The 23,903-nt window shown below is 60.7% G+C and overlaps 1 protein-coding gene across 2 annotated transcripts; it reads right to left on the minus strand.

Moving 5' to 3' along the window:
- Nucleotides 1-1,803: 1,803 nt before the first annotated feature.
- ASIC1 (acid sensing ion channel subunit 1) lies at nucleotides 1,804-22,578 on the minus strand. 2 transcript variants are annotated; one of them, XM_075049920.1, is made up of 13 exons: nucleotides 22,277-22,578; nucleotides 22,030-22,147; nucleotides 21,218-21,612; nucleotides 19,924-20,119; nucleotides 6,301-6,451; nucleotides 5,717-5,844; nucleotides 5,342-5,492; nucleotides 5,194-5,250; nucleotides 4,960-5,113; nucleotides 4,783-4,874; nucleotides 4,448-4,527; nucleotides 4,216-4,320; nucleotides 1,804-3,995 (listed from the first exon to the last, which is right to left on the minus strand). In XM_075049920.1, the coding sequence occupies exons 3-13, from the start codon at nucleotides 21,580-21,582 to the stop codon at nucleotides 3,891-3,893; spliced, it is 1,584 nt and encodes a 527-aa protein (XP_074906021.1). In that variant the 5' UTR covers nucleotides 21,583-21,612; nucleotides 22,030-22,147; nucleotides 22,277-22,578; the 3' UTR covers nucleotides 1,804-3,890. The 2 variants fall into 2 exon arrangements, with proteins under 2 accessions (XP_074906021.1, XP_074906019.1); XM_075049918.1 differs by lacking the exons at nucleotides 19,924-20,119; nucleotides 21,218-21,612; nucleotides 22,030-22,147; nucleotides 22,277-22,578 and adding an exon at nucleotides 7,229-7,852.
- Between the last annotated feature and the right edge of the window lie 1,325 nt (nucleotides 22,579-23,903).

Genomic DNA, 23,903 nt, shown 5'->3' on the forward strand with positions numbered 1-23,903 from the left:
AGTGAGCGAGTGGTAACCGGGAATTATTGCCAGGGATGAGAAGAAGAGGTGATGCTATCTCTGCCGTGGTTATATGCATGTTGCATGATTAATCCTCGCTCTGTAGGGTTTCAGCAGCCACACAATCTGCAAGGTAAACACAGCGGCGTGCAAGCAGGTGCTTCCCAGCATCTCAGGCCTAAGTGTGTCACATCCTCGCCTGGATCATCAGAGATGCTTCCCGTGAAATGTAATTAACTCCTTGTCTTGTGCATAGTGTGTCTCGCACCACCGAGCGACAGACGTGGATGCACACACGCTGCCTGCACCGCACACCTTGCCGACTGCCAGCCCCCCGCAGCCTACACGTGGCGTGCCCGTCCCGCCACGATCCCGAACAGGCTGAAGCTCCCCCCCGCCCACGCACGCTGTCCTGCAATGCTCTGATGGTGCACGGATCGCATGCACGTTGGAGTCTTGGGTCTGAAAATGCGCAGCTTTTCCACTTCTTATCTGAGAGCTGCTCACCTTGGTGTCCCGTCTGGCTACCTGCTGTACACCCACGGGAACTGCATCGGCTCTGCTGCTTTTCGGGGTCCAGGCACCGCCTCCGCGAGTCCATCCCAGGCTATGGCTCACAGACATCATGTCCAGCGGCAACAGAAACCTCAGACAGTCGTGCTGAGGCTGGGGAAAGCGCCTATGCCATGTGAGGCTGTGACAGATGGATGGGGTGACCTGCTCCTAGCACAGCCCAGCAGGTTAATGGAGAACCATGGAAGAGATTACAGCTTGCAGAGACAGGGTCACTGCCTGGCCCCTGCAACAGGAGCTAGTGTGAATGCTGCTGTGGAGGGAGCAGGCACGGTCAGCTGCTCTGGCTACTCACAGTAGCTGGCTGCAATTAATTTAGGTTCATTAACTCCCTTCTGGGCTTAGCTATATTATCTTGTTCCTATTCAAAGCCCACCCTGTGGCCTTTGCAGCACCAGCTCTGGCAGAGAAGGACCAGAATAGCAGTAAGACCGTTCTAGTATAAATGCAAAACACCCATCTGCCATTTCCAGGAGCAACAGGGACATGGCCAGAGCCAAGTGACCAGGGGGAGTTTGGCATTTCAGTATTCCCTGCCCACTGCCCACTCACTTTTATTCAGTCTCCATGGGGTCCTGAGGGCTTTTTTTGGACACCTAGTGTTGGATCTGGCATGTTACTTTTGCTCTTTATAGCTGGAAATTTTTAGGATAAAAAGTGTGTTTACATATGGCTTGTGCTACAACTGCTACTAACTTGGTTAAATTAAAAACAGGTGATATTCAAGCTAGTGACTCATTTCTGCTGAATCTCAGGTGTCTGTCCCAAACCACAGAAGTGTTAGAGTTGTCAAAGATTAGCAGCTGTGCATATGTTAATTCTCCTCCCCCTGCTTGAGAGCAAAAGTCAGTTCCCATCCTCCAGTCCTAAAGTGTCCCTCAGGGCATGTTCACATGGCAGTGCAGGACCAGGCAGCAATACTGGAGCTCGCTTAGGTACCCAGAGCCACCGCCACATTAACACAGTACTTAGCAAAGGGACGCTTTAATGACTCTGTTCAACGTTAGCTCTGATGTTGCTGGTGTTCCTGTGCGCATTTAAAGGCGGTACTGGAAGTCTGGGCCAAAGCTTTATCCTCCCCACCCCGCTCCTTTTGGTCTTGGCTCCAGGATTTCGGTGATGCCTTCAAGAACATGCTGGGATGATGCCATCCCCACCTGCCTCCTTGGGGAGCATTTCCAGCAGCTCAGCAAGAGAGAAAGGCTCGGTGTTCATGAGTTATATCATTCTTTATATCATCGTTAAGAGTAGCAGGTATTGATGTACAATGCATCTGTCATTGTGCTTCCTATGAAAATGTGTGTACATAGTACAGATACCAGAGAGAATTCAACACTTTATACACTTGAAGGCATTCAGAGATCAGTAACAGAAAAAAAAAAATGGCACAAGAACAAGGCCTAAATGCTACTAGATGGGTATCTACACTGATATGATGCATATATAGAGATATATATATATATGTACACATATATATATAGTCATATATATTATATATAAGAAATATAAAATGCAGATGACATAATAGAAACAAACAAAAAAGTATATGCTTCAACAGGTGAGCGTCAAGGTCAAATCCCAGCCCCATCTTTAAAAGCTTTAATGGGAAAGAGAAGGAAAGAAAATAAATAAATGAAATGCAATGAAACATTAGGAAAAATCCATAAGAAAATTTATGGATGTGGCCGACCCGTCATCTTTGGGCGATCGCTGGATACAAAGGACTGACCCCCAGTTCCTAATTTTGGTCAGGAAGCAAATAATAATAATGACAATAATAAAAACAAATCTGCGGTTTAGAAATAATAATTACTAAAAAGACTTATTGCAAAAGCTCTTAAAGATAAGTAGCACTTCAGCCCTGGGAGGGCTCTTGCTTGATGTGTGGGGCCTGGGGGCTGGCAGGGGCTGGGGGAGGCCAATTTCCACCGACCCCAGAGCGAAATGGCGGCGCGCTTGCGGGCCCCGGGGAGCAGAGACTCGGCTGGACGGCCGGACCCCGGCTGCCAGGGCAGGTCTCTGCATGCCGGCAAGAAGGCAGGGACGCGAGGAGCAGCAGCGGTCGGGGGGCAGCGAGCCAGCAGATGCCCCGAAGATGCCCAGGGCTCGCGGTGCCCGGGGGCGGCTGCTGTCCCGGGGTGGGGTGGGGGGGTTCAGCGGGGTGGGAGCCTGCGGTCCCGTGGACCCCGAGCACCCTGTGCCATGGGGTATCCCTCAATTTATGAACCCTTTTGGTGTTGGGGCTCCTATGGCTGCCTGGCCAAAGCGATGCCGAGGGGCTGCCCCTCGTGATGCCCCTGGCCGAGCCGGGCCGGTGGCTGCGGCCGAAATGGGGGGGGCCAGGAGTTTTCCTTCCGTCTTTCTCCCCGAGGATGGCTGTTTTCGGGGGCCGCACGGGGTAGCCCCAGGTTCCTTGGGGACGGGAGGGAATGCAGGGCAGGGCGGTGCTGGCCAGGCTGCGGGGAGCCCAGGAGAGACGGGCAAGGAGACCACGCTGTCGCCCGACCCGACGCGGCCGAGGGAGAGTGCCCGGGCGGCGGGGTCTTCAGTGCTGAGGAGGCACCCCCCGGCCGAATCCCCTCTGGTGCTCGCGGCCGGCCAGCGAGCTCGGTGGCCGGGCACCGCCGTCCCTGGGGCAGGGTGCTGAGGAAGACGTTTTGGAGAGGTGGAGGTGCCCCGTCTTCATGTGCATGGAGTGGCCAGGAGCGGTCAGGCGAGGGTGGGCTGCGGGCCACCACGGTCCCAGGGGACAGCGAGGCTCTCCTGGGACTGCCGAACCCGCCGCCGTGCCCGCCGGCCATATGCCGTGGGGCTCCTCGATGATCCCTCCTGCCGGGCACGGGGGTCCCAGCAAGCGCCGGCCAAGGCGTTGGAGCAGGATGGGCATGGAGACGATGGACGGACAGACGGACAGGGCTGTGGATGGAGACTCTGCGGCCAAACGGCTGCTTCTTCTTGGCTTCTGGGTTTCTAGTTAAAAAGGCCGAGGGGAGCCGAGGGGAGGAGACGGGGCAGGCCCGTGCCCCAGCCCGCTGTGCGTGTCGCTCCCCGCACCGCGAGGATGGCCGGGCTGGAGCGTCCTCAAGTCTCTGAACTAGTGGGGCAGGCGCGGAGCAGCTGCCGCGGGGGCTGCGCGCCGGGTTCGAGCGTGACCCGACCCGACCGCCTGCCCCGAAATCCGAGGCCGTCGCTCTTGTCTGTGTCCCACCGCGGTGAGGAGCAAGGTCCCCTAGATGTGTCTCTCCGCTGGCGCTCGCAGGGAGAAGGGCAGCTCTCCGGAGGGCTTTGGTAGCTCAGGTTGTACATCCAGATGTCGGTTAGCAGGTGAAGTCCTCAAAGGTGCCCCGGGCCGGGTGATGAGGTAGGATGTTGGCTGCGTACGTCATGCCTGCCGGGTGGCCCCGTATGCTTTCACAGGGATTCTGTGGGGCAGAGGATGGACAGGACACTGGGGACACTGGTTTCACCCAGACCCCTGCGGAGAGCGAGCCCCGTCTCCCCACAGCATCTCTGCCTGGTGCCTCCGCTCCTTTCCCAAGCGCTCCCCAAAACCGTGACACCCCCCCCCTCCACGACACATCTGGGGCAGCCTCTGAGCTGCAAGAGGGAACCAGCAGCTCCCACGGCATGCCCGGCACTTACATGGCGTTTCACGTCGTCCATGCTGAGCGCGACGCCCTTGTCCGTGTTGTTCCTCTTATGGTTCTTGCGGCACTTGCCCCGCCGGCACAGCCGGTGCTTTATCACCTGCGAAAGCCAGATTTCAGTACCGTGGGGGCTCGTGGGTGGCTTTTCCCCATGTTCCACGTGAGCGTTTTGGTGCTCCAGGATAACCTGGACCTCCTGGCAGCCGTGGGACGGCAGAGACACTCACCTCGTAGGCGTAGTCGAACAGCTCCAGTACTGTGAGGATACTGGCCCCAATGAACAGCCCCATCTGCCCTCCGATGTCACCTGCAGAGGAGAGGGAAGTCATCAGGGTGCTGCGAGCCTGGCGTCCGGTGGCAGAGGGAGCAGAGAAAGGGCAGAACTCATCACTGCTGTGCCTGGCCATGGTAGCAAGGTGCCCCGCTCTGCATCCATGCTGTCGGCACATCCCAGCGCCTCGGGAACAGGGCCACGGTGCACGGGGCAAACGTGAGACCACCTTGTTGGAGGATGCTGGCTGGGTGCTGCCGCAGGGCCCCCGGCACAGCCGCCAACACTCACCCAGCAAGCCAGCCACCTCGTACGCCTTCTTCTGCTCGATCGTCTCATAGTTCAGGGCTTCAAAGAAGATATCCAGCACCAGGATGTTCTCCCTGCGCAGGACATAAGTGACGTCAGGCTGAGATTTGGAAGGGAGGGACAAGATGCCGCCCCATCGCCGTGGCCGCCGCACATTACCCGATGTACTGCTCCGACTTGTTGTACTTCTTGGCCAGGTACTTGGCGGAGGCCTTGCTGGGGATCTTCACCATGGAGAGCTCTTTGCCGTAGCGGGTCACGTTGCAGGGCATCTCGCAGACGCAGTACTCGTTGTCCTTCTCCACCAGGAAATCTGGGCAGGGAGAGAGGGAGATGGAGAGATGGAGAAATCCAACACACGCAGCTCGGTCCCACAGGGCTGGGCAGCCTCACCTAAGGCCGGATCCGCGCACTCCTTGTACTGCTCCGGGGTGCAGTAAGGGGCATCGCCTGGAGGAGAGAGAAAGCAGGTTTTCCCAGTGGGATCGCGTCGGTGGGCTCAGCCGGGCGGGAGCCGGACCCTGGCATACACGGGGCTCACCTGGCATGTGCACCATGCGGCAGTTGCAGTTCTCCACCAGGTAACGGGTCTCGCAGTCGATGCGGCAAGCGGTGATGCTATAGGTGTCGTAAAACTCCGAGTCGCCCGCCACGGCCTTGCAGTCACCCCAGGGAGGTGGCAGGTAGATGAGCTGGGAGGGGGCAGAAGCCAGGAGTGAGGAGAGAAGCCCATCGGCCCCCCGGCATGGCGGGGGGACAAACACCCTGGCTGCATCGGTGCCCAGGGCCGGGTCCCCCTCCTCATCCAACATAGGGGCAGGGGATGGGGGCACAGGGAGGAGGCTCAGCATCCCACACCAGGTCTAGCCCACAGCACAGGGTGGAAAGGAGCATCCCAGACCCCCCCAGTCCCTACCCGCTGCTCCTGGCAGGACACGAAGGTCTGGAAGCCGGGAGCCACCCCGAAGCCCAGCTGGTCGATCAGCGGGGGCTCGTCCTGGCTGTGGATCTGCACCTTGATCCCGGCTTCGAACGAGGTCTCATCTGTGGCAGAGAGAAGCGGGGTGAGCATCGTGCTGTACCTCGCTCTGCAGGGCTGCACCGAGCCCTGCTGCAAGAGGGACCAAAACTTCTCCTGTCTCCCACCCTTCCCCTGGGCAAATCCATTCGTTCACGTGTCCATCCATCTGTCCATCTGTTTGCTACACCATGTCATTGTCCCCTCTGCCTCTGACCCTCCTGCTCCAGCACCCAGGGAGAGCAGCAGGGAAAGTGTTTGCCTCTATTTATAAACAAGTGATGGCTGCTTGTCTAAACCGATGGAGAGTTGCCATGGCGAAGAGCATAGACAAGGAGAAAAAAGGAAAGAAAAGGACCCAAAGTGATGAGAAATGGAAGGAGGGAAGAAGAGGGAGCCTGAAGGATGTGGACCCGTGGGGTGGGGAGCTGGAAAGGGGCTGGGAAGCACCCCGGAACAGAGCCACTGGGGCAGTGGTTTACCTGTTTCCCCCCACACTGGCAGGTACTCGTCCTGCTGAATGTCCAGCATGATCTCCAGGCCGTTGCCGGTGCCCCCCTTCATGGTGATGAGCCGGGGCTTCCCGTCCTGCCCCGCGTTGAAGGTGTAGCACTTCCCATAGCGGGTGAAGACCTGCAGGAGAGGACATGGGGCTGAGGCTGGGACCCTTCTGCCAGCACCAAACTGCTGCTGGCACCACAGCATGGAGCCGGGAGGGCATCACCAGCCCCAAAACACAGCTGTCCCCAGCCTGGGGGTACGATCCGACCCAGGCTCCTGCCTTACGGGGTGCCTCTCACTGTTGGAAGTGCCTGTCTTTGCCTCGGTAGAGGAGGAGACAGTCTCCACCAAGGCACAGGGAAGGCATGGACTCGGAGGAGCCGCTTTGCAGATTTACAGCACGCCAACCCCACAGACCCCACGGCAGCCCCAGCTCCCTGAGACGGTGGCACTTGGCCCTACGCCTGCACCAGCGCCTCTTCCAAGCCCTCCTCCATCCCTGCAGAGGACGGGGCTGGATGGGATCCTGAACCACCCCCCCACCCCGGTCCCTCCTCGGCTCTTCCAGCTAACGCCTCTGGCAGCTGGCATGCCTCCACGCCACTAAGCTGCTGCCAGACCGGGCAAGGGGAACACGAGGTCAGTGCCCGCATGGTGCCCCGCAGGCAGCGGTGATGCCAGGACGGAGGTACCAGGCACCTCCTCCGCAAACACAGCCCTGGGGCTGCTCTCCGTATCCCGCCAGCAGGTCTCCGCAACCGGCGCCGTCCCCAACTCCAGCAAAACGCCCAAGTGCCGGCAGACGGGGCTGAAATATCAGCCTGTCCCTGAGTGATACCCTCCGTGCCTGATCCGACACGATGCCGGCCGGAGCTGCTGCCCGTGCCTGGCCGTCTTGGGGCTACTCACCGCCGCGAAGTCGCCGGGGCCGCACTGCTCGCCCCGGTAGCTGCAGCTCAGCAGCATGTCCTCCAGCTGGTGACAAGTACGGTTAAAAAAACCGTACAAATTTAGGGGCTCGTCCTCATCCCCGGGGCTGGGCTGGGCCGGGGCGAAGCCCAGCTCCATCCCGGGCTCGTAGTCGACCAGGGGGGCCAGGTAGAGCAGGTCCTCGTGGCTGAGCTGCGAGACCCGCACACGGTTGATGTTGCAGAAGGTGACGGCAGGAAAGGTCATCTTGGGGCTGTCCTCCTCGCTGAGCAGCGTGACGTGGTGGTACTCCAGGTAATAGACGATGCGGTCGGCCACCTGGTAGAGGAAGACGGAGAGGGAGAGGAGGAAGGCCAGCGCCCAGAGCGCCTGCCGAGCGCCCAGGCTGCCCTCCACGAAGATGTGGCTCAGCCCGTGCAGCGTGCAGCTGCTGGCAAAGGCCACAAAGTCCGTGGCTGCCCCTGCGTCCTCCTCCTCCTCTTCATCCTCCTCCTGCCCATACAGGAACTCGTCTGCTCCATCCTCTCCCTTCCCGGCGGCTGCAGCATCTCTCGGTGCTTCCTCGCTGGAGAAGGAGATGGTGCAGAATATCTGGAGAGGCATTGTCCAGCGTGGGGGTCCCAGCTGCAGCGTGGGGGTCCCAGCTCCGGCGTGGGGCTCCTGGCCCCTGCCCTGCCAGAGCCTGGGGGTCCTCAACGGTGGGTCGGTTCCTCGGGGTGTGGGTGAGAGGGGCTGGGGGAGAGCAGGGAAGGAGGAAGGGGCAAGTTCAGAGAAGAGAAATGGAGAAGGGAAAAGGAGCGAGAGGCGAGCGGGACTGAGGGAGAGGAGCAGAGGGATGCTCGGAGGGGACGGAGAGAGGAGGGTATATCAGGAGCAGGGAGGAGGAGAGGAGGAGCGAGGGGCGGTTCTGCGGGCTCCCCAGGTCCCCTGGGACCAGCTGGCTGCGGCTGGCAGGACGGAGCAGACATCGCCAGCTCCAGAAGCACTGACGCACTGGGAGCTCCCGGTGCTGCCCCGGGGGTCCGGAGGGGCTGCCAGGTCTGGCCGACGCGGGTGCGCACGGGTGCGCGCACAGACACCCGGCGTGCTGCGTACCCACACCGCATCCTCCATCCTCACCGCGGGGCAGCACGGTCCTGGCAGCCCGAGCAGCTGCTCCAGCCAGGGCCTCCCCGCCGGTTACCAGGCTGTTTCCAGAGCCACCATATGCCGGGCTCTCCGGGCTCTTCATCAGGGCAGCTGGAGACAGAGGTTTTCCCAAAATGCCCGTGACACTGTCCTACTGCAGCGCCCACCCCGACGGTGCCAGCGAGGGCGGAAGGATGCTGTGGTGTCCCCAAGCTCTCGCGGTGCTCATCCTGCCCAGGCAGCACCCGTCCTGTGCCGCGGGGCAGTGGCATGTGCACGGGAGCATCCAGCGAAGGTGATGTCCTGAGCAGTGCGGGATCCATCCTCTTCCAAGCCAGGGCTGGATTGGGCAGGACTTGGGCGCTGCCATACTTCAGGTGATGACTCCTTCTGCAGAGCCCAGCCAGTGCGTGGTGTGTCACCTCGTGCTTCGGATCCCTGTGGGGCACAGGGAGCTACCGCTTCCCCTGGTGTCCAGGCTTCGTGCCGCTGAGCCGGCTGGGGCTGGGGGTCCCGGGGATGCAGCCCTGATGCAGGATGGTGGGATGGAGCCAGCGGCCAGGCTGGCTGCCCGGAGCAAAGGCGTCTCCTCCCTGCAGCCCTGCAGCCCTGCAGCAGCACAGCCCCTTCCTGCGGTTTGTTTTTTTCCTGCACTCAGCACTTCATAAAAGCATCCGATGCGACCACAAAGCAATCTCCAGCCCCATCCCAGCACCACAGCCGCCATTGCTGGCCCAAGGGGAAGGGGAGTATCTAAATACGCAGCACTTTGATGCGCAAGAGCTGGACAGGAGCTTTTGACTGATGCCCGGGTGCGATGAGCACGCCCCAGCACGCCAGCTCGGCTGCTGTGCCTCCTTCTCCTCATGCACTGAAGGGCCACCGGTCCCTGAGCCCATCCTGGCTCATGGACGCGGGCACCACCAAACCGGGCAAACAAATGCAACCAGGTAACTTGTACAAATCCCATCTGATACCAGTGCAAGTTTATCTGCTCTTCCCGAGCAAGCGACGCTGGTGGAATGGGCAGGGCGTGCACTGGGGATCCCTGCCAGGGCAGGTTCAGCCAAGATGATGACCGACGATGTGACAGCGGGTTGTCCCTCGAAGGGGTGTCCTGGGGCTCCCCAAGCCCAATATTCCCAATAGGGGCCCTTGTGTAAGAAGGACGCTGGCAGTTGCCACAAAGCTGGGAGAAAGGGTGGGTGACCTTGGGGCCGAGCGCCAGAGCCACGGGATGAAATTTCATAAAGCCGAGAGCAAGGTTGCACCTTTTGGGAGCAACCCAGGGAGTCTGAGCTGGAAACTCATCCTGGGAAATGGGACCAGGGAGACGGATTGGGTGGCTGGGAGCCACCATGCCATGGGGACCAGGTCACATCCCAGCCCTTTGCCTTTGATGGAGACGAGTTGCAGCTGCACCGTGGGCAGGGCTGGGCTAGAAAAGCATCGGGGCTTCAGCTGGAGGGGGTTTGGGGGCACTGGGCTGCCTCAGCCCTGTGGGAATGAGCTTGGGCTCATCACACAAAGACCGGCACTGGAGCTGAGCAGATCTGAGCTCGGGGTGGGATTTCTGGTATTCCCCAGCTCTGGGACAGGGAGTTTCTGTGCAATGTCTGTAGGAGGGGGAGGGAGAGGAGAAGGAGGAAAATGGAAGAGAAGCCTGGAGGGGTTTGTTTAGCCCTGGCAGGGCACTGACAGGTGAGCGGTGCTGCCTGTGGGGACAGTCCCTGACAGCGTGAGTGAGGGGCTGATCTGATCCCATGGCATGGGGAGGTTTAATGTGTCTTCTTGGGAGCAGTTGCAGCAGGGAGAGGGAGATGCTGTAATGAAAACACTCCATCATCAGCTGGGGCCATTAACCTGCCTCACTCGGCTTAAACAGCCTGCGGAGAGTGCCAGGGCCAGTTCCCAGCAGCTGTGTGGGACACCGAGGATGAGCGCTGCCCTGGCTCCGGTTACCACCGCCTGTCCCAGAGCCGACATGTGAGCTGGGATGAAGGTGACCGGGGACGGTCGCAGCCAGGAGGACAGTGGCACAAGCACCCAGGGGAGCGTGTCCTGACTCCACGACTGGGGACAAACTGTGGCCGCGTCCCCATGCTGTAGGCAGAGGGGTGCCGTCCCGCTTTGTGCAAGTTTGGAGATGCTAGAGGAGTCCTTGGGCTTGTTCCAACTCCTCCCTCACCAGGAGTTATTTTTACCCTCTCTCAGGTAAAGCTTTGGCGGGGGAGAGGGATGGGGGATGCTATAATTAGCCGTGACATCAGCCCCTGTGGCGGCGCGTGCTGGGATGATGCCACGACACCCCGACCCACCGCTGGGGACCAGGGATGCTCGATGCCCTCCTCCCTGCCGCAGCAAGGGACGCGGGATGGTGGAAGGAGCCTGGTTTTTTTCCTGGCTCTGGCATAGTGTTTGGCCACTGTCCCGGGGTGGTTCGGCCCCGCTCGCTGCTTTGCAGCTCGTCACGGGCCTGGGAAAGGAGGTTCCCTGGAGCGGGGGAGCACGGAGGCGGCGGGGGAGAAGCGGGAGGGGGATTTGACGGCAGCAACAGCACATTTCACAGCCTGTCACGCTTTAATGGCAGAGGAGATCAAAGCTGGGATGGAGTTATTCATAGAGATAAACCAATCCCCGAGGAGGCGAGGAGAAAACAACATTGCAAGCTCTGTTATCCCAGGCCTGCAAGCGGCAGCCCAGCCCCGGGGAGGCTGTCGCAGAAAGCGCCCCGGGAGCTGGACCCGCTCGGTTTTGTAACGGGGCACTGCTTGTCCCTGCCAAGGACTGGCTGAGCTGGGGCCGAGCTGCCTGCCTCATCCCTTGGGGTGCCTGGAGGTTGGAGCTTGACTGGTGGGAAGGGATGAGGTGGGGTGCAACCCCACAGCAGCCAGGAGCAGGATTTGGGGGATGGATATTTGATGAGGCAGATGGGCACCCTGCAGCTGGGCTGTCCTGCTCCCGTGACACAGCCAGCTGCACTGCATCGGAGGGGGAGGGAAAAAAATAAAAAATCAGGTTTGCAATGTGCCTTGGCCCATGAATGTGCTTTGCAGCTCCCAGAGCTGCCAAGATGTTGGTGGTGGCACCCGCAGTGCCTCCATCGCCGCTCTGGGCAGGGTGAGCCACTTTGGGACAGCTCTGGGGCTGCGGATCCCCTCCCCGACCCTGGCAAGAGGCAGACTCGGAGCAGCCGAGCAAGGTGGGATTGCCCGGGCAGCCGGGATCTCTGCCGGGACTAATCCTGCCGCCCCTTATCAGATGCTGCCACCTTGCCTCCGCTCGCTCCGCCAGCCAAGCCGGGCGCAGCTTGTGTTATCCGGCCCTTTATCCCCCAGATTAGATGCTTCACAGTGGATTAGTATGTCACATTCTAATGCAGAAAAATTGATGATTAAAAAGGAGTTTTTCCTCTGTATTATTCCCCACCTCCGCCCCCTCTCCACCCCGTCCCCGCGGGCCCAGGCAGCCCAGCCCCGGCCGTGGGCACTGGTGATGCCGCGGCACTGGGTGATGCGGGAGCCCCGTCCCTGGCTCGCACGGGGGACAGAAAACCAAAAGTCCCTTTTTGAGACTGTGCAGGGCTGGGGCACTCGGTCCCGGCTGCTTTTGGTGGCAGGGGTCAGGTCCCCCAGGTCCCTGTGCCATCCTGCCCCAGGTCATCGGCTGCAGACCCAGCATCTGCAGCACAGGACTTTAATAAAAAGCACATTTTGGTGAGTAATGCGCTAAGTGGACTTCATTACGGACCCGGGGCCTCCCTGGCTCCCGTTGTTCCATATGATTTCCTATCAGATGAGCCTTATCTCCTCTCCAAATGCTTCCATTTAAACTCCATTAATCTTTCAAAGCTTCCCTGGGCCAGTGCTGCCGAGCACTTCCCAGTCAGCCCAGCCGGGTGCTGGTGCTGCTGCCCCGGGCGCAGAGGCCACCCGCAGCCCCGCTGGCTCGGGGTCTTTGGGGGGGCTCGGCCGGGACCCCCTGCAGCTCCACGGGCGGTCGAGCATGTATCTGCGGCTGGGCCCTTTGCCGTGCATCCTCTGCGACGGCTCCCACGGCCACCTTATCCTTCTTGCCGGGGATCTCTTTACGCTCCTATAATTGAAAGAGTTTGTAATGCTGAGAGCTTTCCGGGTGATTTACCCGTTGGTGGCTTCCCTTTGTGCCGTGGAGGGGTCACCGCGACTGTGCCGGCTCCTGCCCTGCCGGGATGCGGAGGAGGATGCTGAGGTAGGTGCTGCTAATTCCCAGGCGGCTGGGATTATTCTGTGTGGACACTTATTCCAAAGCTTTTCCGTGTTTCCTCCTGATCACAAATTACCCATAAGCAGGTTGCAATTTTTTCCGACAACCTTCACAATTGCTTAGACAGTTCGTGCGAGCAGATTCAAGCCGACGGTTTTATTGGTGGGGGGGAAAAAAAAAAAATTGTATTCCTATCTGGTTTTCTTGCTGTGTTCGCTCGCTCTGGCTCTGCACGCATCACGGTTTTCAAATCTAATCTAATCCAAGCAGGGTGGTTACGCAGCCCTGGTATGCGGCTGCTCTGGATGGGTCTTCCTGTTGCTTTACTGGGCCATGAGGCTGCTGGGAGAGCAAGGAGCAGGGGGCTTAAAATCCCTGCTAAAGTGGAGGGTGAATGGGAAGGACCCTGCCCCAGCGCCGTCCCATGCTCCATCTCTGTCCTTACTGTAAAAGCCTGGATACAAATGCACCAAATCCTCCATACAGAGGAAAAAAAAAATAATCCAGAAAAATAAATAAAAGGTTATAATATCCAAGTGTCAAGGCCTGTATAAATAAATAAGAGCCTGAGATGGTTAGGAGCTTCTTGAGTCATGGTTGTTGCAGGAATTGCAGAGATGCCTGCTGCTTAGAGAACCCTGGCTCCGGCCAAACTCTCTGCAGGCGATAAAACAAAGGAGTCTATAAAAACCTAGATAAATTAAAACTGAGGCAAAAGGCCACGAGACAGTTAATTTCCCAGATCTCCCCGTGGAGATCTCTGCCTCCTGCGTGGCCCTGCATGCTCGGGGGACCTGCCCCGCTCCTCCCCGGCTTCTCCCCACTTGATAGCGGGGGGAGAGAGGGGAAAATGGCACTAGGAGGTTTCCTGGGCAGATTCTTTGAAATACCCAGTTGGCAAAGGTGCCACGTACCTCGCTGCCACTCAGCCTGGGTCTTGGATAAAGACCAAAGGGAGATTAAGGGGGAACAGTTTGGAAAAATACGATATGCTGGTGGTGGTCCAGGGCTGCGTTTCCAGCCTGCGGCTTCCTTGGGGTCCAGCGTCCGTGGGGCACGCGTGCCCAAGGTCCCCCATCTGCAGCCACGACATCCTTGCCTCCGTTGCAGCCGGATAGCACTCGAAAGCCTCCTCAGCTCTTCCAGCAGCCACAGATGCCATTAAAGCTTATTATTAATAATTAATAATTCATTCGTTAATGATACTTTATGTGCCAAAGGCATCGCAAGAGGAGCGGGAATGCCCTGAGGTGCATCTGCGCCGCTCCAAGCTCTTGGCACGACACCTCCGGGTGCGCATGGTGCGTCTGGGTGTGCAAAGTGCTCCCGGGCGTGCGCGACACCTCCGGGCGTGCAAAGTGTTTTGGGTGAGCGTGACACCTCCGGGTGTGCCCAGCACTCCTGTGCGGGGTCTGCTGCTGCGCACCGTGGCTCCGGGTACGGCTGTGCGTGCTGCTGGGGCTGGATGTTGCCCCTGGGCAGGTCCAGGGACTAAATGACCCCCGGCTGGGCCTGATCCTGATCCTGCGTGTCCTCCTCTCTCCTTTCCTAATCGCCTGCCAGGGTGGGCGGGAGTGATGTTGTTCGGTGCTTGAAGGTTTGAGACGCTAAATGATTTACCTACTCTGTTGCAGAGCTCCTAATGAAGCAGCCATGGGGCACAGGCACACGTCTGCCTCCTGCCATGCTGTGCCCAGCGCCGATGTCCTCGTCTGCTTGTTCCCGACCCTCTTCTGTGCCGGCTCAGCCGAGATCGTGGCGGGTTCAGTGGCACTGCTCCCATGCAACGGTGCCAGGGTCGCACCGTGGCGTTGCTGTCCTGCTGCAGATTGAGTGTGAAATGCAACCGGCTTTGAACAAGAGCTGCTGTCTCCACGTTAGCGTCAGCGTGGGGTAAGCAAAGCCCCAAATAGCCAAGGGATCCCCAATCCTCCTGTCTGCGCCCCGCAGGTGGCCGTGTCTGGAAAAACCTTGGATGAAGCCGGGAAAAGGAGGCAGCCGAGGAGCAGCGCTCGCCGGCGTCTCTGCTCCACGCCCGAGGGCTAAACTGCTCACGGCTGCTTTCTGGATGATTTGCTTTCAGCAAAATACCATGATACTCGAAAGTCTCCGAGCTGCCGATGAGCTGACGGAGTCAGGGCGCTCCCGACCCGCTGTGGTTCCTGGGAGAGCCGACTCGCCATCAGCAAATGGCTGCGGTCCCGTCCGCGGCTGCGGTCCTGTGCGTGGCTGCTCCTCTGCTCCATCACCTCCAATTACTTCGCACCAGGCAGCCCGTGTCCCACTGGGTTTGCTTCGTTTGTCTGGAAAACGATGCAACCTCTGGGGTCAAACAATGCTGCTGTTCAACAGCAAAGAGAAGCCCATGTGGAGTGTGAGCCCAGCCGGGATTTTCCAGATGATACAGCTGGGGATGGCGTGGCCCGGCCTCGGGGACAATCACCGGGATGCCGGAGGTGAATCACCCCTCGGAAATAACAGATACACGCGAGCAGTTTCAAAAGCTTATAAGTTATTTAGGAGCCCATGTACCGCTTTAAAAAGTGATTTACATAAATTACTTGAATGTCTTACAGAATTTGTAAAAGCGCCGGCTGTGTCGGCTCCCCAAACCAGGAGGACAACACTACTTTGGGGCCGGTGGCTGACCCTGTCTCCCACGTGTGGTCCCCAAGTTGTTTTTCCAGAGCCAGATGGGCCCATGTGGTTTGTTTATTAACTGTCTAAAGCTCCAGGAAATATCTGGGTATCAGTAATTCCCGTGCCCGGTCTCTCCAGCTGTGTTGGAGATGCTTTTCACTCCAGCTCTATGATTATCCACTAACACTGCACCGCAGGGGAGCTCCGCTCACCGCGGGGCTCCCGGGCTTGTGACTGCCACAGCTCCACGCGAGGCCGTGGGGTGCTGTGGGCCGGACGCCTGGGTCCCCTGGTGGGTGCTGGGGTGTGGGTCCCGTGGGGCTGAGGGTCAAGGTAAAACAGGGAGACCAGCAGCAGCCCCTGGTTGAATACCCCAAGACCAGCAACCTGAGCGTGCCCCATTGTACCCCTCCCTCCGAGCTCCCATGGGTGCTGGAGGACACCCCAGCACCCACCAACTGGGCAGGTTTGAGTGACGTGAGGGTTTTTTTTTGGGGGGGAAGAAAAAGCTACGGTGTTCCTGGGGTGGCAGGAGCTGACCCCCACCCAATGCACGCTGGCTGGAGCAAGGTGGGCTGTGAGCAGGGAGCTCAGCGGGGTGCAGAGAGGCTTTGGGGGTGCAGAGGGGCATGCATTGGGGTTTAGCAGGGCGCAGAGGGGAACAGCAGGATCTGGTGGTGTCCACTGGGGTTCGCCAAGGTGCAGTGGGGTTCAGAAGGGCAGTGGGGAGTTTCGGCAGGGTGCCATGGGGTACGGCAAGATGCCGCTGGATCTCTTTTTCATCGCAGCAGCTCCTGCATTGCTCTGGAGATGGGAGGAAGGAGGAGAGGAGGAGTGTGGTCGGGGTTTGCTGGGACTGCTCCAGACCTTTCCTGCTCCCTCCCTTGCTCTTCCTCTGTGCACTCAGTATTTCTAGGGCAGAGGATGCAGAATCCAATGCAAAAGGCAGCGGCATGATCTCCATGTCAAACTCAATTCTCCCTAGTGCCAGCTCAGCCCTGGAGCCTCATGGAAATGGTCCAGAGGTCTTAATCTTCTGCAGTTTATCAAGGATGTCCCGTGTGCTCTGCCCCAGGGCTCCCAGCTCCCATGCCAGGCTCAGCCGCTGTGCCCTGAAGCAGGACAGTGACGAGGATTTGGGGACGTGGCTCTCCCCCGGGACGGGCTCGCGGGGTGTGAGAAGGAAAAACTGCAAATGCACGTTGCACTGCGCCAGGCATGGCTGCTCACATCACCCCTGGCTGCACCGACCCCCAAAAAAGGGGCTTCACGAGCACGAGGCACCATCCCGAGGTTTAGTGCTGGTTTTACATGGGGCAGCCCTAATTCCTGTGCCACAGGCCATGCTGGGGCATGGAGAGGAAGCTTATCCTCTGGGTTTCTCCTTTTTTCCTGGGATGGAAAGAAAATTAATGGGGTTTAGAGCCCAGAGACAGGACTCCTGGGCCTTTCCCTTGCTGGGCGAGGAGCAGATCCATGGGGGATGAGCAGGGCTCCAGGGCCCTTTGCCGGTACGACGAGGGAGAGGAAACGCAAGCTGGGAGCTGGCGGGGCCACGCATTCCCGCAGAGGAGCGAGGGCTTGAACTTATAAATAATGAAGTAGCAAGCGTGAAACATTGATCTCTGCTGCTAATGAACACGTCAGGGAGCACAGTCCCGAAACGGAGGCGACAGCGAGGGCGATCCCCCCTTCCCCGCAAAGGGGAACTGGGCAGCCACCCCCTGCCCACCCCATGCGTGGCCCGGTGAGCGCAAGGCTCCGGGCACAGCCTTGGTGACAGGGACATCCTCAGCCCATGTTCCTCAGGGCCATGCCCTGAGAGGGGTCAGGACATGCCCCTCAGCCTTGTGTTTGCCCCTCTGGGCTTTAAGGCCGTGCCAGGATTTTGGGGCTGGGGAGAGGAGACGGCTGCACCTCCCTCTGTTTCCTCCTCCCCATCCTGGACCGCTGCAGGGGGGGAGATTTGGTGGATGCCGGACACCTCCATGGTGCTGGAGGGGCTGTGAAGAGCCAGGGCAGAGCTGGGATGGGCCAACTGTTTCCCCCTGGGTCTTCTTAGAGGGTTCAGTCCCCTGTATGGGATTAGTCCAAGCTTGGTCAGCTCCACCTCTGTCCCTGGAGCATCCCTGCATCCTGCACACGGCTGCTGCTGGGGAGCACCCAGCCCCTGCGGTTCACTGGTTAGGGTGGGTGGAGATGGAGGGGGGGTGAACAATGCCAGGGACCCCCTGATGTGGCCTGGTGATGACACGGGATGAAAGAGGAGGTGGGAAAAGCCCGAATAATCCCAGGATGGGCTTCCCCATGGCATCCGGCACGAGTCCTGTGTACCAGCGGATCCTGTCCTGACTGCAGGGTGATGCTGTGCACTGGGCGAGGGTGCTGAGACCAAGCCCACAGCCCCCGTGGGATGCTCCTGGGTGGGTGCATCACTGGGGGGGGCACACGGGCAGTGGGGGAAGGCCCTGGCCTGCTGCGGCTGCCCCCCCCCCCCCCGGTGATGCTCTCCCGCTGTCCGGCATTGCGAGGGGGCACGTGGGCAGGACACAACTCCTGCCACCTTATTGTCACCCCCCCATATTTCAGCTACGGCAGCCCCTCATTTGCATTCGCCGCGTCTCCCCCCGAGCCCTCCCTTCTGCCGGGGACAGATAACGCGGCAGCCGTGGCGTGCCGGGGCCGCGGTGCTGGTGGCAGAGCCGAGGCTCTTCCCGTCGCCTCCTGCGCCGGCCAGCATCAGCATGCAGCCAGCATCGCCCGGGTGGCCGCTTGTTCCCCCCAGCTGATCCCATCAGCCCCCCCCCCCAGTTCTCCCCACCGGCCATGGCACTGAAGTTAAATGGCTGCAAAGGGGACAGGCGCAGGGAGAGGACCGACATGCATCCCTGCCTGCATGCAGACAGCTCCCCCCCCCCAGCCTGTGTGGTCTGGGCAGCCCAAAAATCCTCCCTGGCAAGGTCCTTCTCCGGACGCAGCATCTCCCCTATATCAGGGAGAGGAGAGGGGCAGCGCTGGCCACAAAATCACCCGCTCGGGGCATCCCGCTAGCCTGGACGGTGCAAGGGGCTTCCCGAAATGCAGAGGTGAACGCAGCTCCTGCACGGGGCGGTGGGACCCCCATCAGGGCGGCGCAGACTGGGGGGATGCTGGTGCATCGCCGGGTGGTGGTCCCTGGCACCCACGAGCCTTCACCGGTGCCAGCAGGCCCAGAGCAACACCGAGCCTGGCTCAGCCCGGGCGGACACGGTCCGAGCTCGGAGGAGGGAGCAGCGAGGCGGCAGGAATTAACCTGTCAAACCAACCCCTCTAAAAGCTTCGGTGAGCTTCGGGACCCCTGGGCAGGGAGGGGGCAAAGGTTTCCTAAATAGCTCAGCGAGACAGGGCGGCTGCCGGGACCCCGCGCGCAGGCAGCACCATCCCCATCCCCGCCACGCACAGCCCTGCCTGCGCGAGGCTGCGAGGGGAATCCAAAGAGCAACATAAACGTCGCACAGAGCCAGCTTTTTCTAATCAAATCCATTAAATCATCCCAACCTGCTTGCAAGGAATAATCCAGGCAGGAATAACAAACCAGCCGCGAGTCTATTTGGCTTTTGCCGGTTGGAGGGGTTGCAGAAAGCAGGGTGTTTGGATCCCAACAGATGAAAGTAGGGAGCCGGGCTGAGGGTCCCTGAGGATGCTTCGGCGCAGAAAACACGACTGTGCACCGGGAAGAGCCCGGCGTCGAAACCGGCTGGTGGCCACACGCAGGCTGGGACCCGGCCCCACTCGCTAGCCCCACTTGAGACAATCCAGCCCCCTCCGGGCTGCAACTTGCCTCCATTTAACAAATAAAACGCCTGACGGTTGACAACAGAGAACTGCTCTACGTAAAGAGCCCATCAAGGGAATTTAATGCAGATGATTAAAACCACCCGAATTGTGCTGGGACCTGGGCAGCAGCTCCGTGGACGCCCAGCCGGTGCCTTGGCGTGCTCGGCAGCTTCGTCCTCGCTCGGCGTGGGACGCGAGTGGGACATCCCTTGGCTGGGGATGAGAATGGGGACCCCGAAAAGCGCAGAGCTGCACGCTCAACGCTGGAGCCGGCTCAGGAACAGCCACCCTGGCTGCCGAATTTATTAGGCAGCACCCGAATAGCCGGCACTGTTTAATTCCCAGCTGGATGGGGGAGAGGCAGCCGCGGGGGGATAAAGGCTTTATTGTGCGCTGGATCCGTGCACCAGTGCGACACGCAACCTCTGTGGTGGGGCACAACGCCGTGCCGTACCACCAGGACCTGCTTTCCTAAAAGGATTGTGGGGGTCCCTCAGGTCCCTGCTGGCCATCGCCGCAGCTCTCCCTGCTTTTCCACTGGTGCCTCCTCACCGCGCAGCAGTTTCCAGCGTGAAGGTTTCCAGCCCCGCATGCACCACCCTGCTTTGCAGAGCCCCGGGAAACTTTGCCCACCCGGGAGCACCCTGTGCAGCAGCACTGAGCAGCACGTGCTCCTGGGGGGCACGTGGACCTCTAAAACCCAGCGGCATTCCCTGGCATCCCCTTAATGAAGATGCTGCCGGTCCTTTCCGAGCTGAAAGGAGGCAGGAGCGGTTACAGGCGGACAAACACCCTCCTTGCATGGGGGAAACGTGGCACTGGGCCGGGGCCGCGGGGGCACTCACCACTTTGAAGTCTTCAGGGGTGCATTGCTCCCCGCGGAAGAAGCAGGACAGCAGCATCTCCCGGATGTCGTGGCCAGCCCGGTCATAAAACTCCAGCATGTTGAAAGGTTTGGGCTTGAAGTTTCGGAAGTTCGCCTTGTCCTGTAGGATTTCCAGCTGCTTCTCGTCGGCGGTCTGGGTGTCTGGGATCTCGTATCTTAGGGGAAAGAGCAGGCAGAAGCTCAGGCTTGACCACGGCAGCTGCTCCCGCTGGCAAAAGCCATTTGGGCCTCACACGAGCTGCTTCTACCCTGACCCTGGCATGGGCTCAGCAAAGTCTCAGGCACTTTGCACGTGGCATTTTCAGAGCATTCAACAGCACAAAGTGGCCCGGAGGCACGTGAGAGACAGCAGGAGGATGGGCGAGAAAGAGAAGCTGGGCAGCGGCCACGTACCAAACCCATCCCGCTTGCCCCAGAGCTGGTCCCGCAGCACCGGCGCTGGTTGATGTCAGCCCAGCCGCCTGCCCTGCGCCTTTGGTGGCATCACGACTGCAGGCGATGGCCTCGCCGGGATGTGGGCTGAGCGTGCTGGGTCTCAGCCCCCGCTCTCGTGGCTGCAAACCTCTCCCCGGGGCACAAGTCGGGGCAGCGGTGAAGCCTTTTGGCAAACGGCATGGGCAGGTAGCGCACCTTGCTGCCGGCACCGGGCTGAGGGCAGTGGCTTGGCAGCACCAAGGAGCCGCTGCGGCCGTGGGGACGGGTTGGGGAGGGCAGGCGAGGGGCTTCCCCGTGGATCCTGCCGCCGCGGAGTCCCACGGCCCGAGGAATGGCACCGACCTCCGGTCCTGGTGCGTGGGTGATGCTCAGCGGCTTCACCTGCTGGCATCCCCGGCCTCGCTGCATGTGTCAGGCACCCAGGACGCGATGCTGGAGCCATGCGTGCTGGATCCACCCTGCAGGCATCCCAGGGCGGCCCTGGCCTTGCCGTATGTGCCGCGCACCGGGGACGGGAGCCGTGTGTGCCAGATCCATCCAGGGCAGCCCAGCGTGGGAGCCGCGTACCCAGGAGCAGCAGCAGGACCTGGCAGCTCTCGGCTGCCGGTGTTGCCGCACAGGGGCCACATCCAGCTGCAGGGCTGAACTAACTCAGGATCTGCTGCCGCACGGAGACTAAGGAGATGCCCTCCACGCCGGTCACGGAGCGCACCTCTCCAGCGCTCGCTGCCCCACGCGGCGTGTGTGGGGGGGCTGGGACCACGCGCGGTGGCACACGGAGACGTCACCCGGGACCACCTCAAAGCACCGGCACCCACCTGTTATTGAGCAGGGCAAGGAGCTCGCCGGCGTGGTACAGGTCGTTCTTGGTCACCCGGCTGAAACGGAACTCGTTGAGGTTGCAGAAGGTGACGGCGGGGAAGGTGAGCCTGGTGGCCGCCACCTCGTCCAGCTTGGTGACGTGGGGGTAGAGAAAGTAGTACTGGATGCGGTTGGTGCAGACGAGGGCGAGCAGCGCCAGCGAGCCCAGGAAGCACAGCGCCCAGACCACGCGCTTCAGCGACAGCCGCTCGTACGAGAAGATGTGCGAGAGCCCGTGGAGGGTGGAGCTGCTGGCGAAGGCCTGGATGCTCACCGGCTGCCCGCTGTCCACCTCCTCCTCGTCCACCTTCAGGTCCATCATGGTCCGTGCCGGCACCCTGGCGTGGCCACTCTGCCGAGAAAGGAGACCCGTGGGTGCTCGGTGCCGTGGAGACCTCGTGGGGGCTGCCGCTGCCCGGCCCGCGGCATCCCGGCACGGGGATGCCGGGATGCACCCGGCAGCCCTCACATGGGGCAGATGCTTTGCTGCGCCCTGCTCTTCCCCCCAAGCCTATATATATACACACAGAGACATGTATATATATATATATTTTTTTTTTTTTTTTTGGGTGCAGCCTCTTGCATTTCCTCCCCTCCCACCTCCTCTCTGCCCTCCCCATCCTATAGCAGGACTGGGGTGCTGTGCCCCCCCCATCCCCAGCATCCACCCCTCCCACCCGCTCCCCCCCCCTTCTCCCTGGTCCCCCTCCGCCTCCCCCAAATGGCACCGGCGCATCGACAAATCGATGAAGGAATCGAGGATGCAAACCTGGAATCGGGGCCAGCGGCCGTGGCCGGAGCTGGGCTCGTTCTGCTCCGCGACGGTGGCTGCCGCTGCTGCGACGTGGGTGCCGGGGCTGGGACGAGCCTCCCTCCACCTCTTGCCGCTGGGTGGGAAGACGGGAGCGGGAGAAGCGCAGGCACGGAGGGTGCGAGAGGCACCGAGCCCGGCAGCGGCGGGCGAACCGGAAAAGAAGGGAGGGGGGGGTGGAAATTAAAAATAGCCTCGGTGGTACCTTGGTGCAAGCGTGGGAGCGGGGATGCGCCGGGGCCTCGCTCAACGCCGTGCGGAGGGACCGGAGGCGACCATCGCCGGAGAGGAGGCAGCTGCCGGGTGCGAGGAGAAAAAAGGGGGAGAAGGCAGGCGAGCGGGAGGCTGCTTCGCTGCCAAACACATGGATACCTCCCCCTGTGGCTAGCTGGGAGCTGGTGATTTCTTCAGATGCATAATCCGCATGAAGTCATTGTCTGGGCGCTGGTGGGGCCGGAGGCCGCGGAGGGGTGCCGCAGGCCGGTGGGCAGCGAGGAGAAGGAGGAGGAGAAGAAGGAGGAGGAGGAGGAGGAGGAGGAGGAGGAGGGAGAGGCGGAGGAGCGGGGCGCTCCAGCGATTGCAGGCTGCTGGCAGGGGCTGTTGGTGCTGCTGGCGTGTGCATGTGGGTAATGTGTGTGTGCGTGTGCGTGCGTGTGCCGTTCCCATCCCCCAGCGCCTTCCAGTGATGCTCCGGCTCTTCGCTCCGCCGGAGCCTCCCCGCCGGCTCCCCCCCATCCAGTTCTGACCCGGCTCTCCCCTCGCCACGGTCTCCATCGTCCTCGCAGGCTTCACCCACGGGTGGCCCCAGCGCCGGGGCAGGTGCTCAGACACGCTCGGGTTGGTCTTTTTTTTCGGGAGGACCGAAGACGGGCACCTTCTAGCCCTTTCCAGCCGCCTGGTCGGGGCGGCAGCGGGGCACGGTGGTACCTCGAGCATCTCCCCCGGGCTCGCCGGGTGCAGCCCCGCTCTTTGCTGCCAGCCAGCACGGTCTCCGGCACGATGCTCGCCACGACGGGGACAGACCCCTCCGGAGGTGCTGGGCTTCTGTCCCTGCCCCACGCAGGACGTGCTGCCCCTTTCCCAGCTATTCGCCTTCTGGCCATTTACGGAGCCATCAGAAAGGTGTCGTTGTCCCAAGGGTGCTTCCCCGGGGCAGGAGGCACTGGGTGCTGGGTGTTCTGCTCCTCCCCGGGGCAGAGCAAGAGGGTTGCACAGCGCTGCCCAGCTTCAGCTCAGCACCACTGCATCTCCAACCCTGCTTCACCTCCGTCTGCTCCCCACGACCGCCGTGGAGAGCGGGGTGCCTCCATCGCCCGAGACGAGTGTGCCCACTGCTCCCAGTGAGGCGGCTGCAGTCAAATGGAAGAGTGTTTCAACATCCTTTATAACTCTGATGTTGGAAAGGGACAGCCAGACTCTGGGATCATCCTGACAACCTGTGTCCCTATCCAAAGGTGCCTTCCCAGGACATTGTCCCTGCCTGAACCGCAGCTAACGGGAGCATGGGCGGTTTGGGGTACAGCAGTGCATGCGTACCCTGTCCCCAAATCCCATGTCTTGGACACAATTGGTTTGGTCCTTTTCTGGAGCACCCTCTCCCAAACTGGGTCCTTGCCCCAGCAGGAACCCGGGGTTTGGTTTTGCAGTGGGATCTGCTCGGGGACAGCTTGGGGGGACAGCGATGGGGCTCAGGGACACCCTGGGGAGCCAATGCCCCCCCCTTGCTCGCTGCTGGGCACAGGGACGACCCTGCCAGTGCCTGGAAATGTGGCTGCAAGACCGGGAGGATGGCATTAGCGTTTCCAGTTGGCACCAGCTCTGCCTTTCCCTTC

Source organism: Buteo buteo, chromosome 17, assembly GCF_964188355.1.
Source record: "Buteo buteo chromosome 17, bButBut1.hap1.1, whole genome shotgun sequence".
Lineage (NCBI taxonomy): Eukaryota > Metazoa > Chordata > Aves > Accipitriformes > Accipitridae > Buteo > Buteo buteo.